Source organism: Bos indicus x Bos taurus, chromosome 18 (assembly GCF_003369695.1).
Source record: "Bos indicus x Bos taurus breed Angus x Brahman F1 hybrid chromosome 18, Bos_hybrid_MaternalHap_v2.0, whole genome shotgun sequence".
Taxonomy (NCBI): domain Eukaryota; kingdom Metazoa; phylum Chordata; class Mammalia; order Artiodactyla; family Bovidae; genus Bos; species Bos indicus x Bos taurus.
The window spans coordinates 57,072,969-57,086,803 of record NC_040093.1 but is presented as its reverse complement, the minus strand read 5'-3'; the positions used below and the strand labels follow the sequence as shown (position 1 = coordinate 57,086,803).

Below are 13,835 nucleotides of genomic sequence, written 5' to 3'. Positions count from 1 at the left end.
TCTGGGAAACAGTCACACTATTCATCTTATCTCCTGTCAGTTATACCCAGACTTTGGTGAGACTCATCTGAATATTGTTATCTCAAGGCTAAATAGCAAAGTTAACCCTCTTTAAAAAAATGGACACAATACTATGAGGAAGGAGAAATTGGCACACATACACACCAAGAAAGAAAATGTGTGAAACTGCTTGGTAACTTGTTTTTGTAATTGGTTGCAAGTTAATCGACTTCATTTTTCCCCCTACACATTCCGTATTTCCTCTTTCCTCAGCCAGTATCTCAACTGCTCAGGGTTGACACCTGCTAGAGCGACCCAAGACTACAGAGTCTAAAGGGTTGAAATCTTTTTCACCTCTGAGGTTGCACTTTTCCACAATTATCCTTCAATTACAAATAAATTTAAGTTTTAAAAAGTGAAAAAAAAACCCTTATCACTGGACATGGAAGTGCTAAAAAACCACGCCCTAGAGGAAGCGCCCTAGAGGAAGCTCTGCGTCTGACGTCCTTCTGCATCACCTATCGTGTAGTAACAACACAAACGTCCCTTTGTTCCCAAGATCACAAGCACCAGCCGGGAGAGTTAACATTTCTTTGCCTGCTGGTTTAGTGGTAAAATGATCAGATTGTTTCAATTTCTGTCTTCTTGGGACCACTGTTGTCTTCCCTAGTGGAAACAAACCTTCCTTGGGAACCCAGAGCTCCAAGCAAGAGATCAAAATTGAGGGGCAGGATGCAAAATGTCTGCTTACTGGGTGTAGCAGTGAGAGGAGCTGTTCCCTTTGCCTCCACTGATTCCAGACGGTATGTTCTGACCATGGGGAGAGCAGAAGACCCATCTGAGTGCTCGGTGACTCAAAGCATCAGTTACATTTTGTAGGATAAGAGTGTCGTATCCCACCTAGGGCCCAGTGCGTCGCGCCTTCGGTAGACCACTGCACTGTCCTATTACGGTGCCGAGTATCAGGAGGGTGGATGAGATGTTCCATAGATTCAGGGACTGTGGTGCCGGCCAAGCGCCGTGGGAGACTTCCAGCTCATGCCTCAGGATGTAGAGAGCAGGAAGGTGCGCCTTTCTCACCTTCACGATGAATTCAGACCCAAATTAACTTCAAAGTCACAACTTTTTTGTAACTCACCAGAGAACTGCGGTCACAGAGCAGTCTGAATCTAGGGAGACTCTGAGAGAGAGGAGGAAAGCACCTCTTTCAATTGCTAGAACATAATTAGATGAAATCAGTATTTCTCAGATGTCCTAGGTAAACATCTCCAGACGGACAGACACACATACACATTTAATTCCATGGGCCTCTCATTTACTATCTAGAATAAGGTTCAGATTAAGAGATGGTGTCCTGGTTCGATCCCTGGGTGGGGAAGATCCGCTGGAGAAGAGAAAGGCTACCCACTCCAGTATTCTGGCCTGGAGAATTCTGTGGATAGTCCATGGAGTCACAAAGAGTTGGATACGACTGAGTGACTTGCACTTTTGAGAGGCAGTGTGGTTGGTGGTAAATTTTACTGGGTTGAACTATCAAAAATTGATCACTGTTTTTGGCCCATAAAAGTTTCAATTTAATATATCACCATATTCTAAGTTAATAGCTATTGGACATTACCAATTGGACAAAAGTTCCAATACTGAATTAGACTAAAATTATTTGATAAGACAACAAAAAAGCATATGAAAACAGGCATTTATTATAGAACCATGTCTAAAAATTAAGTAAAGGCTTAAACAACAAGAAAAAACTTAATTCCACACATTGACATTGACTTTGTAGCATGAAAATACTTAGCCCGAAGAGGCAAGTTTGTTCTTGATGAATTAACATATAATAAATTCTCATGACATGATTCCAAAATATACATATGAACTGACTTGACATGTTTATAAACATAAAGGCAATTTAAACACTGGTATTAGTTTTCACGAGTTCAATTTCAGGTCAGTGACTGGAGAGTTATATTAAAAAAAAAAATCTGAGACAAAATATTCTTTAGGAAGCTACCACATACCTATGTACATTTGAAGACCAAGGGTTTAAAGTCCACTCTTGATGAACACCGTTAAGCAAAGGATGTATAACATCCATCACATGTTTGTTCCAAAAGCAGCATGTTTCCAAAAGTATACATTTCTTTACAAATAAACATTACGCCATTAATAACTATAGAGGAACCTACAGAGTTGAGTTCCAAAATATGCTCTCATCCCTGAGCTATATGTTAAGGCCTACACTTTAATCTTGGGGCTTTAAGAACATCTTCTTTGCTTTAACTGGTTTTATGTCTCCATTTTCATCTTCTTCGTAAATGGCACGGTCTCTTTTCTTGGCAAACTTTTTCCCAATTGTCCCCACCAAGGTCTCATATCTGTTAAGATGATAAAACGGAACAAGTTTAGTTTCAAATAAAAAAGGAATCAAAACTTGTCAAGACTATCAAATCAAATACACAACAAAGAATAAGAAAAACCAAAACGATGATTAAAAGAAATAATCTGATTTAAAATTCATGAATTTCTCTGTGAACAATTATTTTTTTTTGGTTTTGCATTATCCTAATAAATTAAGATGTATATTTTAAAATATGTATTAGAAGCAGCACTAGAAATTAGCCCTCAGCTGCCAGCCTGTGACAGGTATGAATCCACCCCAGGTCATGTTAGAAAAAGCAGGAAGTCCCCTTTCTGCTGGGGTTACTCCCTTCAAAGGCAGGGCAGACCCATCACTGGGCGGAAGGAGTGTAAGCGTGAGTCAGTGAATGCTGGGCTCAGATTATAAACCTGGTCTAAGGTAACACTTACCTTCTAGCCATTTCTTCATCTGACACATCGAGCTCCACTGTTTGCTCTTCAACTTCTTCTGCTTTGTTCTTAGTGTTCATCTGAAGCATTAATTTCTGAAAAAAACACAACGGTGGTGACTAGCAGAGTCAGAAAAAGCTTGTTAAAAGAACTAGTGCCAGACACATTTGAAGGTAGAGACACAGAATCCACAGCATCTACAGGACTAGCCAAAACTTACTAAGGGAGTCTCTGTAAAATTTAACCAACTTTACTCCACAATATGTTGATATAAGCCACCTCTGAATTAAAAAAATAATAAGACAAAGCCTCACTAGATTAGACTTACTGTTAATGAGTTTAACCTGTAATTTAGATCAGAAATGTACTAGTTACTTCTGTCTAAAGCAGGCACACTGCGAACACACTGTAGTGAGTGGGGAAAGGAGGAGTAAACTTCATGCATCCTCTGAACTTCCCACTTTTGAGCCAAATGTGAGAAACACTACAGTCTGGAGTAATTTTAAACGCAGCTTGGGTGGTAGCTGGGGAACGAGAGCAGCGAAGTGCTGGAAGGCCAGCACTGGTGTAACGGTGGGGGGCCTCCTCACCCCTAAACATGCGGGTGGATAACACACTGATGTCCACATGATGTCTGCATGCCATGCATCTTTCCTTGGCTTCTTTTTCTCACATTAATGTTTTCTTGATAGGTATCCACCGACAGACTTGAAAACAATATCCTCTTTACCAGAAAGGTGGGACCAGGAAAGGAAAGCAGAAATCACTTTTGACTAGCTTTTCCAACGTTTAAAGGACTGAAGATGAAGCAGTCTCAGTACAAGCTCTGTGGGGGCACAGCCTTTGGTTCCCTGCTGCACTTCCAGTGCTTCCACAGGGCTGACGCACCACAGGTACACAGTAACTATTTACGGAATAAACTCCACGGAAGGCATCCCCAGAAACACACAGATACTATGAAATGTGTCCTAAGTACATCCTGCTTGTAATAAAGTCAGTGCCCAAGTTGGTATCATTCTTTTTATAGCCAGGTACACTGAACTTTTCTCACAATTTACGACAGCTCAGACCTGCATGACCAACAGTTCAAAACCTTTTCCCAGAGAGAATATATTAAGTGTTATAGAGTGCTGGTAATTAAAGTCACTTTCTAATAACGTCCCACATCAAATCTGGAGGGTCAGATCAACACTATTTCCCACTGCATCACTTTGGAGTCCTTGCACCCAATACCCTAGTCTCTGGGCATCAATCGCTCATCATCTTTGCTATCTTTTTTAATCTTTTACCCCATTGCTCTCATTCTCTTCCTAATCTAAAGCTTTCAGCAGGCCAGAACAGGAGATATATTAAAAACAAACACTTCTAGTGTTGATTTTGTGTAAAGTCGATTTTACCACCTTAATTAGCACACCCACTCAAAAAAAGGAGACAAAGGAAAATCAACTTGCAGTCTTTATAAATAAACACTGGTGTTTAGTTTGGCTAACTGTGGTTGCTCCAGGCGTCCTTAGAGAACCAGTTTTCAACCAGGGACGATTCTGCTCACTGAGGGGCCCCTGGCAATGTCTACATAATGTCTGGACACAGTTCAGGTTGTCACAGCCGGAGTGTATATGTGTGTGTCTAGTGGGTAGGGGGCAGAAGTCAGGGATATTGCTCAACATCCCACAGTGCACAGGAAAGCCCCCACCACAAAGGCAATTCTAGCCCCAGTGTCAACAGTCCCAGGGCTAAGTAACCACAGCTTCTTGAGATAGTTACCAAACAAAAGCTTTGTATCACAAACCTCCATGTGGTTGGCTAGCTACTGATAGGAGAGCTTTCAGTATCTGAGCCAGAGTTCTAATAATTATTTGTTAAATGGACAAATCTGTGCTTCTCTACAAACCCGAGGCAGGAAGATTAAAATAAACAGCTCAGTTACAAGGTGAATACTTCCTTTGAAGACAAACTTTCTAAAGAATCATTTACAAATCTATTTATAAGCTTGGATTAAAAGCTGTCCATTAAAAAGTCAAATTATTCAATTTTTAAGTTACCCTTTTTCCATTAGAAAAGACAGATTTATAGATGCCAGAAAATAATTTTTCATAATGGCAGCAAATGAATAAAATCCTGACATTCCTGTAGAAGACCCGAGCTAAAATCCTAACACTTACAGTGGCACTGTCAGGGACTGTATACTGCTAAATTAAATCATCTACTCAATTCTAACATAAAACTAGACGGCAATGCCTGCGATTTCTTTAAATAGCTATGGCAATATTTCAGGACTTGTTATTTTCTATATAATGAGGCGAAATGGTATCTGTTGTGAAAAAACCTAAACCCAATCATTAGCAGAAAGAATTCAATTGGAAAAATTTTAAATCTGAAGCAATTATATTTAATACCTCAACCTCAGGATTAAATCCTCTGAATGACATTCTTCCATAGAGAAGATCTTCACACAACAAGAAACTCTGCTCTTCTATAATGAAACTCCTAAATGAGAAAATAAACCTGTATTAACAGCATGTCTACTTGTAGCAAAGCACAGCAAATAAAAGTCAAGATTTCAAATGAAAAATAGATCTTATGGTTCTCAGTGGAATCAAGGAAAAATACACTAAGCTTTCTAACCTAAGGTTAGAGATAAAAACAGATTGCTTTGGTCAACAAAAGCACTGTGAGGCAAGAACACAGAGCACCTGAATTTTCCAAACGTAAAGTGAAGTTTCCTTGATGTTTATGCTCCCCACCCAAGTTTTTTATTAAATTTGCAAAAATCAGTGTCATAGGTAGCTTTAAGTGAGTGTCTAAGTTGGAGCTCTCAGCTATAAATAACAACGACTGATGTTGGATGACTTAAGCAGAGAAGTAATTTACTCTAAGGACACAGGGTATCTTACAGACACTGGGAGAGCCGGATGAGTGGGACTGGAAAATGAGCAGAAATAAGAGTGGCTAGGTGGCTGACCTCACACCAAAATCATCCAAGTAAAAACGGCGCTGCTACTGAGAGGGTTCAACACTGGACACCACAGAGGGCATCCAGATGCAGGTGTGGATGTTTCAGTGTCCGAAGGGATTCTCCCACGAGTCACCAGTGCATAACCCCCATCCCAAGTGAGCACATCTGACGACAGCACATGTTCTCCTGAACATTTTGTTCAGCATTCTCATAAACTTGAGATTCCCTTTCAACTGGCCAGTCTGGTTTCTTGTAGAGTGCAGGTGATAAAACATCACGAACGTCTCAAGTAAATCACCTCCCTCAGGAAAGCACCATACATATGCATTTAAGTCTTCACTTAAGTCAAAAGATGGACCCAAATGCCAGCAAAGGATTTGCAGAAGGACCACTGGCCCCTCAGAGGGCTTTCTCATGCATTTCTATTGACTCAATAACATTAGTGTGAAAAGGTGGTTTGTTATCAACAAGCATAGTTTCAATGATGAGGGACACTCATGGAGCTAGCAAATAAGGGAAATATTCCAAAATATAGCTGAAAACATTCTGTATTTTAATTTTCCTGCTTTCATTAATCAGAATCTATGACTTTAGAGCTAAAACATATCCAGGAAATTATCAATTTTGTCAATTATTGCAGATGAGAAACTACTGCTCAGGAAAAAAAAGACACACCTGCCTAGGGCCACGAATAACGAGCACTGCAAAACAGGGCAAAAACTCACTGCTGGGGAGCTAGTCTCTGTGGGTCTCCTTCATTTCCACATGCCTGTGAGTGAGGCCCTAGATGTGCTTTCGTTCTTTTCAAGGATACACGCACAGTGCAAAGCTTTGAAAGGCTGAGCGGCTGTCTCCCTTCTCCTGTTGGAGCAATACACAGACTTGCTTTAAGGCTCAAAATAAGGATACTGCCTCCCCTGGGGCCAAAGGCAAGTCTGTCTGCAGTTCAGTATCAAAGACTCGGGGCTCCTAAGCTCAGGACTTCTCTGTTCTGATGTTAACCTACTGCGGGTACCATGTCATGCTCCCTGGGATAAGAGGAAATGATGCCAACGTGATGCTCAAGCTGCTTGCTGTGCTGTGAGTAATGAAAGTCCTGTCTCTGACTCAGAGCTCTCCTGCCTTCCACCAGTATCCGTGAAACTGTAGCAGGCTGACTTGTTAGTTTGCAAGTAGGGTCAATCTCAGACCTCAGACCTCTCGAAGTTCACCAGGCCACAATACATAAGCACAAGAAGCACAGTAGCCAAAAATACTTTTTAAACATCATCCTGTGGCAGGCGAGTCATTGAACTGGCTGTACTCACATCCTCTAAACCACAGCACATCCTTTGGAGAAAAACAACATGGCAACAGAGCAAAATCTCTCATCTGGTAACTTCCACTTCTATACTAAGTATCAGGTTCCCTGGTAACACTCTGAGACAGAGCTCTGCACAGAAGTTTCACTGGGGAGTGCTGGCTGGAAGACACCCCTCTACGGAAGTGAGGGCTGCAAGACTGGGCTGAGGGAGAAGCTGACTTGCAGTGTGGCTATACCAAGACCTCAGCCCCTACAGGGAGCTCCAGACTTAGGAAGCTCTGCAGCTGTTTCAAGCTGAGGCAAAGCAAGCAGGTCTTAATCCACCTACATAGCCTGGTGACTGGCTAAGGGAGGCATGCACTCTGAATAGTCCTAATGGTCATCACTGAGCTATAGTCCAATATAGCTGAATAGCAACCTCTAGACTCCCAGAGCACATACACAACGAAATCTCCAGTTTCAGGGAGATCGGTAACCCTTTGGAATAATTCAGATGGTACTACCAAGTAAAGGTTCACAAACACAAATGAGCAGAAAGAGTGGTTGAATTTCCTAATACTTAAATATAAGGAATCACATATACTGCTAACACTTTGTGCTTTATGCCTAGCACTGTGGTCACTGCTTCACATGTATTACCTCATTTACTTCTCATCACACCCAATATACCAATGACAAGAGACAGGTTGAATAACTTGTCTAAGATCACAAGTAAGCAAGTGGCAGAGGTGGGCATCAAACCCAGGTCTGTCTGTCTCCAGAGCCCATGCACTAAATTAGCCAATCCATCCCACTGTCTGGGGTGTTAAAGCACACACACCTCAGGGCCATGTCATCCATTTGCCCTTCCAGGTCTACTTCTCACCCCCCATAGCCCCCACCATCAGTGCCTTGGGAAGCTGCTCTGAATGTAACACATGGAACAGCTTCCTTCCATAGGCTTACCTGGGCTGGCTGTGCCCTCAGATAAAGATGGCGACTCTTGCAACATGCTCCCTCCACACAGCCCGTCTTCAGATTCAGTAACCACTCCATCCCCTTGACCCTCCAGGCCTGGGGGAAATTATTTCTACTACACAAACCACTGAGGTGCTGCACTGTCCACAGCTGCTTCCCTACCTCTGCCCACACTTTGGTGGTCTCTGTTATACGCTCCTCAAATTACCCAACTTGACAGCTTCATCTCTTCCAGCTCATGTCCCAAACTGATCTTCATTTCTAAACATAAACATGACACTGAATGATGGCAAAAGGTTATTATTAATATTTACTGCTATGATCTGAAAGTTCATGTCCCCCCACAAATTCATATATTGAAATCCTAACCCCCAAAGATGAGGATATTAGGAGGTGAGGCCTTGGGAAGGTGCTTAAGTCATGAGTGTGGGACCCTCAGGAATGGGTTTAGGGCCTTAGGAAAGACCCACAGAGATCCTCAGCCACTTCTACCAGGTGAGGATACAGCAAGAAGGTGCTGGCTCTGAGCCAGGAAGAGGACCACCATCAAAACATGACCAGGCTGATATCCTGATCTTGGACTTCCAGCTTCCAGAGCTGTGACAAATACATTTACGTTGTTTATAAGCTACACAGTCTGTGGTATTTTGTTACAGAACCTGAACAGACTATGTCACATACCTCCCTAGGAAAGGAATCTAAAGGTCATTTTCCTGGGACTAATACGCTATGTTGGGGGGAAAAAAAAGAATACTGAAAACAAGATACAAACGGTCTTGCTTTTCATTAAAAATAAGTAACAAAACATCTGGAATACTCTTGAGCAAGTTTAGCCAAGGCATAAAATTAAATTATACCTCCCTACCAGTAACAGTCCCTTTCCTACCAACCCCTGCTCCCAAATCCATACCACCTTCAGCATCATCTGCTCCTTCCTCACTGACATCTTGCCTCCTCTGAGAAGCAAGAGAAAAGCAAGTTGAGAAGTAAGCAGAAAAAACAAAGTACTTTCCTTCCATCCCTCCTGGTGGGACGTACTTTCTATCTTTAGAGAAGGACGTTCAAATTCCCAAGAAAGATCTAGAGAAGATCATCCAAGTAAACAATGGACAACAACTGTGTTAGAAACAAAAAAATAAATTATAAGGTATGGAAAGGGAAAACATAAGTGTGTCTGAAGACAATAAGCAGCATCTCTAGTGAGAAACCTATACGCAGGTCAGGAAGCAACAGTTAGAACTGGACATGGAACAACAGACTGGTTCCAAATAGGAAAAGAAGTATGTCAAGGCTGTATATTGTCACCCTGCTTATTTAACTTATATGCAGAGTACATCATGAGAAACGCTGTGCTGGAAGAAGCACAAGCTGGAATAACCTCAGATAAGCAGATGACATCACTCTTATGGCAGAAAGTGAAGGGGAACTTAAAAGCCTCTTGATGAAGGTGAAAGAGGAGAGTGAAAAGGTTGGCTAAAAGCTCAACATTCAGAAAACGAAGATCATGGCATCTGGGCCCATCACTTCATGGGAAATAGATGGGGAAACAGTGGAAACATTGTCAGACTTTATTTTTTGGGGCTCCAAAATCACTGCAGATGGTGACTGCAGCCATGAAATTAAAAGATGCTTACTCCTTGGAAGAAAAGTTATGACCAACCTAGATAGCATATTCAAAAGCAGAGACATTACTTTGCCAACAAAGGTCCATCTAGTCAAGGCTATGGTTTTTCCAGTGGTCATGTATGGATGTGAGAGTTGGACTATAAAGAAAGCTGAGTGCCGAAGAATTGATGCTTTTGAACTGTGGTGTTGGAGAAGACTCTTGAGAGTTCCTTGGACTGCAGGAGATCCAACCAGTCCATTCTGAAGGAAATCAGCCCTGGGATTTCTTTGGAAGGAATGATGCTAAAGCTGAAACTCCAGTACTTTGGCCACCTCATTCGAAGAGCTGACTCATTGGAAAAGACTCTGATGCTGGGAGGGATTAGGGGCAGGAGAAAGGGACAACAGAAGATGAGATGGCTGGATGGCATCACCGACTCGATGGACGTGAGTTTGAGTGAAATCTGGGAGTTGGTGATGGACAGGGAAGCCTGGCATGCTGTGATTCATGGGGTCGCAAAGAGTAGGATACGACTGAGCCTGAACTGAACTGAACTAGTCATTTGATAAAACTTAAGTAAAACTACTATACCACAGAGGCTATCAAGGTAAGAAAAGAATCAAGGAGGAATGATAAACAGCTTTCAGAAACATTTAGAAAAGTTCACTAATGATGTGAATCATCACTCCTTCATTAAAAATTTATCATGCATCAACCAAGCTTAGAGGTGGAAGAGAAATGATCTAGTGTGTTATCCTGTTTCAGTAATAACTATCTGGTGACCCTCAGCAATTTACCCTCCCTTAAGCTTCAGTTTCCTCAACCATAAAATGGGTGGAATGATGTTAGCCAGCTCTCAAGTTTGCTGTGAGGATTAAATAATTAAGAGACATAAAGTGCTTTGCCCAGTTCCTAGTATATACACTAAAGACTCAATACATGTTAGCTAAGATGACTGGTATTATCAGTAAAAATTAAAAAGAAAACAAATAAAACACTCTTGACTTTACAAAGCTCAATCTATGGAGAACTCTGTTACTGAAACAAAACTGGAGAGACGTGAAGTACACATATAATCTTCAGAACTTAATACAATAGACAGCACATTGCAGATTTTCTTAGAAGGTCCCCAGCTATCACCAGAGACATATGGCTTAGATTCCTTTATTCTAAATAAGGAATGTAAAAAAAGAACAATGTTATAAATGATGGCAAGCATCAATAAAAACATATAAATGCAAGTAGAACTCTTATAGACTTAATGATTAAAAAAAAATATTTGCAGGGCTAACTCAAGAAACTGAACAGGTATCAGTTCATGGGTTTTATGTCACTGGAATGATAAATCATATTTACAGGCATGTGAACGTCCAACGTATCATAAAAAACCTACTCTTTCTCTTTCAGCTCAGGCAAATCCAAGTACCAGTGCTCTTCACTAATGATTTTCTTTTCTTCCTCTTCTAGTTGTTTCTTGGTTTCCGAGTCCAGTCCCCTTTGCATGAACTGTCAAAACATAACAAAATCAGAGTCAGCAACTATTTTCCCCAACAACCTCATTTCTCTGGGAATCCCATCTCAAGGGTGGGGATGGGGTGACCAAGCAGCTTAGCTGACCAAGACAAGAGGACTTCCAGTACACTAGAAAATAAACAGTTTAGTTCAGTCACTCAGTTGTGTCCGACTCTTTGCGACCCCATGAATTGCAGCACGCCAGGCCTCCCTGTCCATCAGCATCTCCTGGAGTTCACTCAAACTCACGTCCATCGAGTCGGTGATGCCATCCAGCCATCTTATCCTCTGTCGTCCCCTTTTCCTCCTGCCCCCAATCCCTCCCAGCATCAGTCTTTACAGTACTAAATCCTCAACCCTCTCATTCTTGCTCTATATTTAGCTCTGGCTGAACAGCTACACTAGATAAGGAAACCTAAAGCAGCTGCTCCCTTGCTTCTCATAGGATACCCCACTTTATCTGTATACTCTGTCTCCCGCTGTTCTGCCAGAAGGCTTTTTGTTGGCAATGGCCAAACTTGCCAGAGAAGCTGGGTAATTGTTTCTGTCTCTTTTGCTTCAAGTGTCCAGTTGAGTGTTCCCAAACCACCCAAGCAGGGGTAGATAACTTTTAAGTTAACTTCTTCCTTCACAATTACAGAGTCAGATTGTTGGTCTGAGCCCTAAGCAGCCAGCATACCTTCATCTGACTTATTCCAAGACTAAAACAACTGCTAAAATCTTCCCAATGCCTGCTTTGCCAATATACTTCCCTGAAATTTATATGATTACACACCATAAGGAAAGAACCCCCTCTGTTTACTGAAGATCCAAATTTCGCTAATATGTATCAAAGAGGTACTTCAAAAATGATTAATTACACTACTAGTCACCCTCCGCCCTCACTCACCCTATCCATCCCAGGTTATACTCCAGCTCAGCTCCACTCAGGTCTTGCACATGCCATTTACTCTCCAATGTTTCAAAACATTATTCATGCCCTGCTTCCCTTCACTGCAAATTGCATTATTCTGTAAACAAGACATTTAGCAGTTTGCATCTAGATAGTGGTGTTCAGTGACAAGCAGTACAGAGTGGTACTGATAAGTAAGAGCAGGGGCTTCAGAGCCAGACTGCCTGAGTTTAAGCCCTGTCTACACTTATGTATAAACTGTGTAACTTTGGGCAAGTTACCTACTTCTTGTTTCAGGTGCCTTGGCTGTGAGAGAGGGACAATAACCGTACCCACCTCAATCGGTTATTATGTGGCTTTCCCGCCTTGTAATACGCAAACCACTCAGTGTCTAGCACATAGAGCTAGAAATGTTCGCTAATACTGTTACTTAAGTTTTAAGGCTTACATGTTTCTCCTGTATTAATTCCTGTATTCATTTTATCTACCCTTGTCCGCACACCTCATCTGAAAATCAATTTTGTTTGAAGTTGGTGACATAACTTCACTTTCACCTCAACTGTTAAAATTCTCTCTGTTCCCACCACCACTGAAATCCTTCACCCAGATCATCAGTCCTAGCTGGTGGTTATGACTGCAGTTTTGTCGGGTCTTTCTGTCAGCAATGTATTCTCCACAGGACAGTGAAAGTAACGGTGAAAACTTAAGCACAGCTCGTGATACTCGCCCCGGTGCTCAATCGCTTCCCAATGCTCACAAGATAAAGAAAAAAAATTCCTAATCTGCCCTAAAATTCCTTCCTTGCATGCTGTGATTATTGGCTTCTTTTCCAGGCCCATTTCTTGCTACTTGCCTTCCAGACAGACTGAATGACCTTTAGTTCTCTGAAATTACGGATTTGGGGTGGAGGGTTGCCTCACCAACTTCTGAACTCGCTTCTCCCCCAGTCTGTGACGCTCTGTCCCCCACCCTCCCACCTACCCTTCAGTGTCTACTAGATGCCACTACCCGCAAAAGCCCAAGTAAGTTCCAGGGGCTTCCGGCGCTTCTAGCACCACTGCGCTGAGTACACTATATTTTAAGTGCCTGCTTACGCGTCTGTCTCTCCTATCCGACCGCCGGTTTTAAGAAAGAATCCGCCGAAATTTATAATCCAGTTCCCGGTGCCTACAACAGAGCAGGCGCTGCTCAGTGAATGAATGAAGGCGACAGCTGTAGGTCCTCCGGGGCTTCTCTAATGCCCTCGTACGCCCGCCGCCTAGGCTCCAGCCAGGTCGGAAAGACTGGGTATCCCCACCGCCCAACCCGCCTCCCTCGCGTCCCCGCACCTTCATGCGCAGCAAGTTCTTGGACAACTTAGTTTTGCGCTCGGCCGCCATACTGACTCCCACCGGGCGCCGCGGTCTGCAACTGGACCCACCGCGCATGCGCGTTTCTGCGTGTGCGTCGGCGCCGTCATACGTAGCGTGCGTCCTCCCGCCCCCGTCGGCTTCGCCCCTGTTTCTCGCGCTTCGAGGTGGCCCGCGCTTTTTGCTTGTCGCCTCAGGGAACATTTGACTCAGGAGGTGCTTTCTTCGCGCAGAAGCCCAGGGTAAACACGGCTGTCAAAGCAGGAGTGAGAGCAACTTGACGCCGAGAGAGAGGGAGAACCCAAAGCGGCTGCTGCCTCAGGAGGCCGTAGTCCTGGGCGCCGTCGGCCTTCCCTGAGGGCTTCGATTGGTTCCCTCAGGGCTGAGCACCGGCCTCGTGCCACTCGCTTTACAGACCCCGTCTGGCCGCGCGTCGCAGACCCAGTTGCCTT

The 13,835-nt window shown here is 43.0% G+C and overlaps 1 protein-coding gene across 1 annotated transcript; it reads right to left on the bottom strand.

Moving 5' to 3' along the window:
* Positions 1-1,679: 1,679 nt before the first annotated feature.
* On the bottom strand, positions 1,680-13,471 carry MPHOSPH6 (M-phase phosphoprotein 6). The gene is made up of 5 exons (XM_027513937.1): positions 13,363-13,471; positions 11,024-11,136; positions 5,205-5,295; positions 2,809-2,903; positions 1,680-2,375 (listed from the first exon to the last, which is right to left on the bottom strand). The coding sequence occupies exons 1-5, from the start codon at positions 13,459-13,461 to the stop codon at positions 2,243-2,245; spliced, it is 531 nt and encodes a 176-aa protein (XP_027369738.1). The 5' UTR covers positions 13,462-13,471; the 3' UTR covers positions 1,680-2,242.
* Between the last annotated feature and the right edge of the window lie 364 nt (positions 13,472-13,835).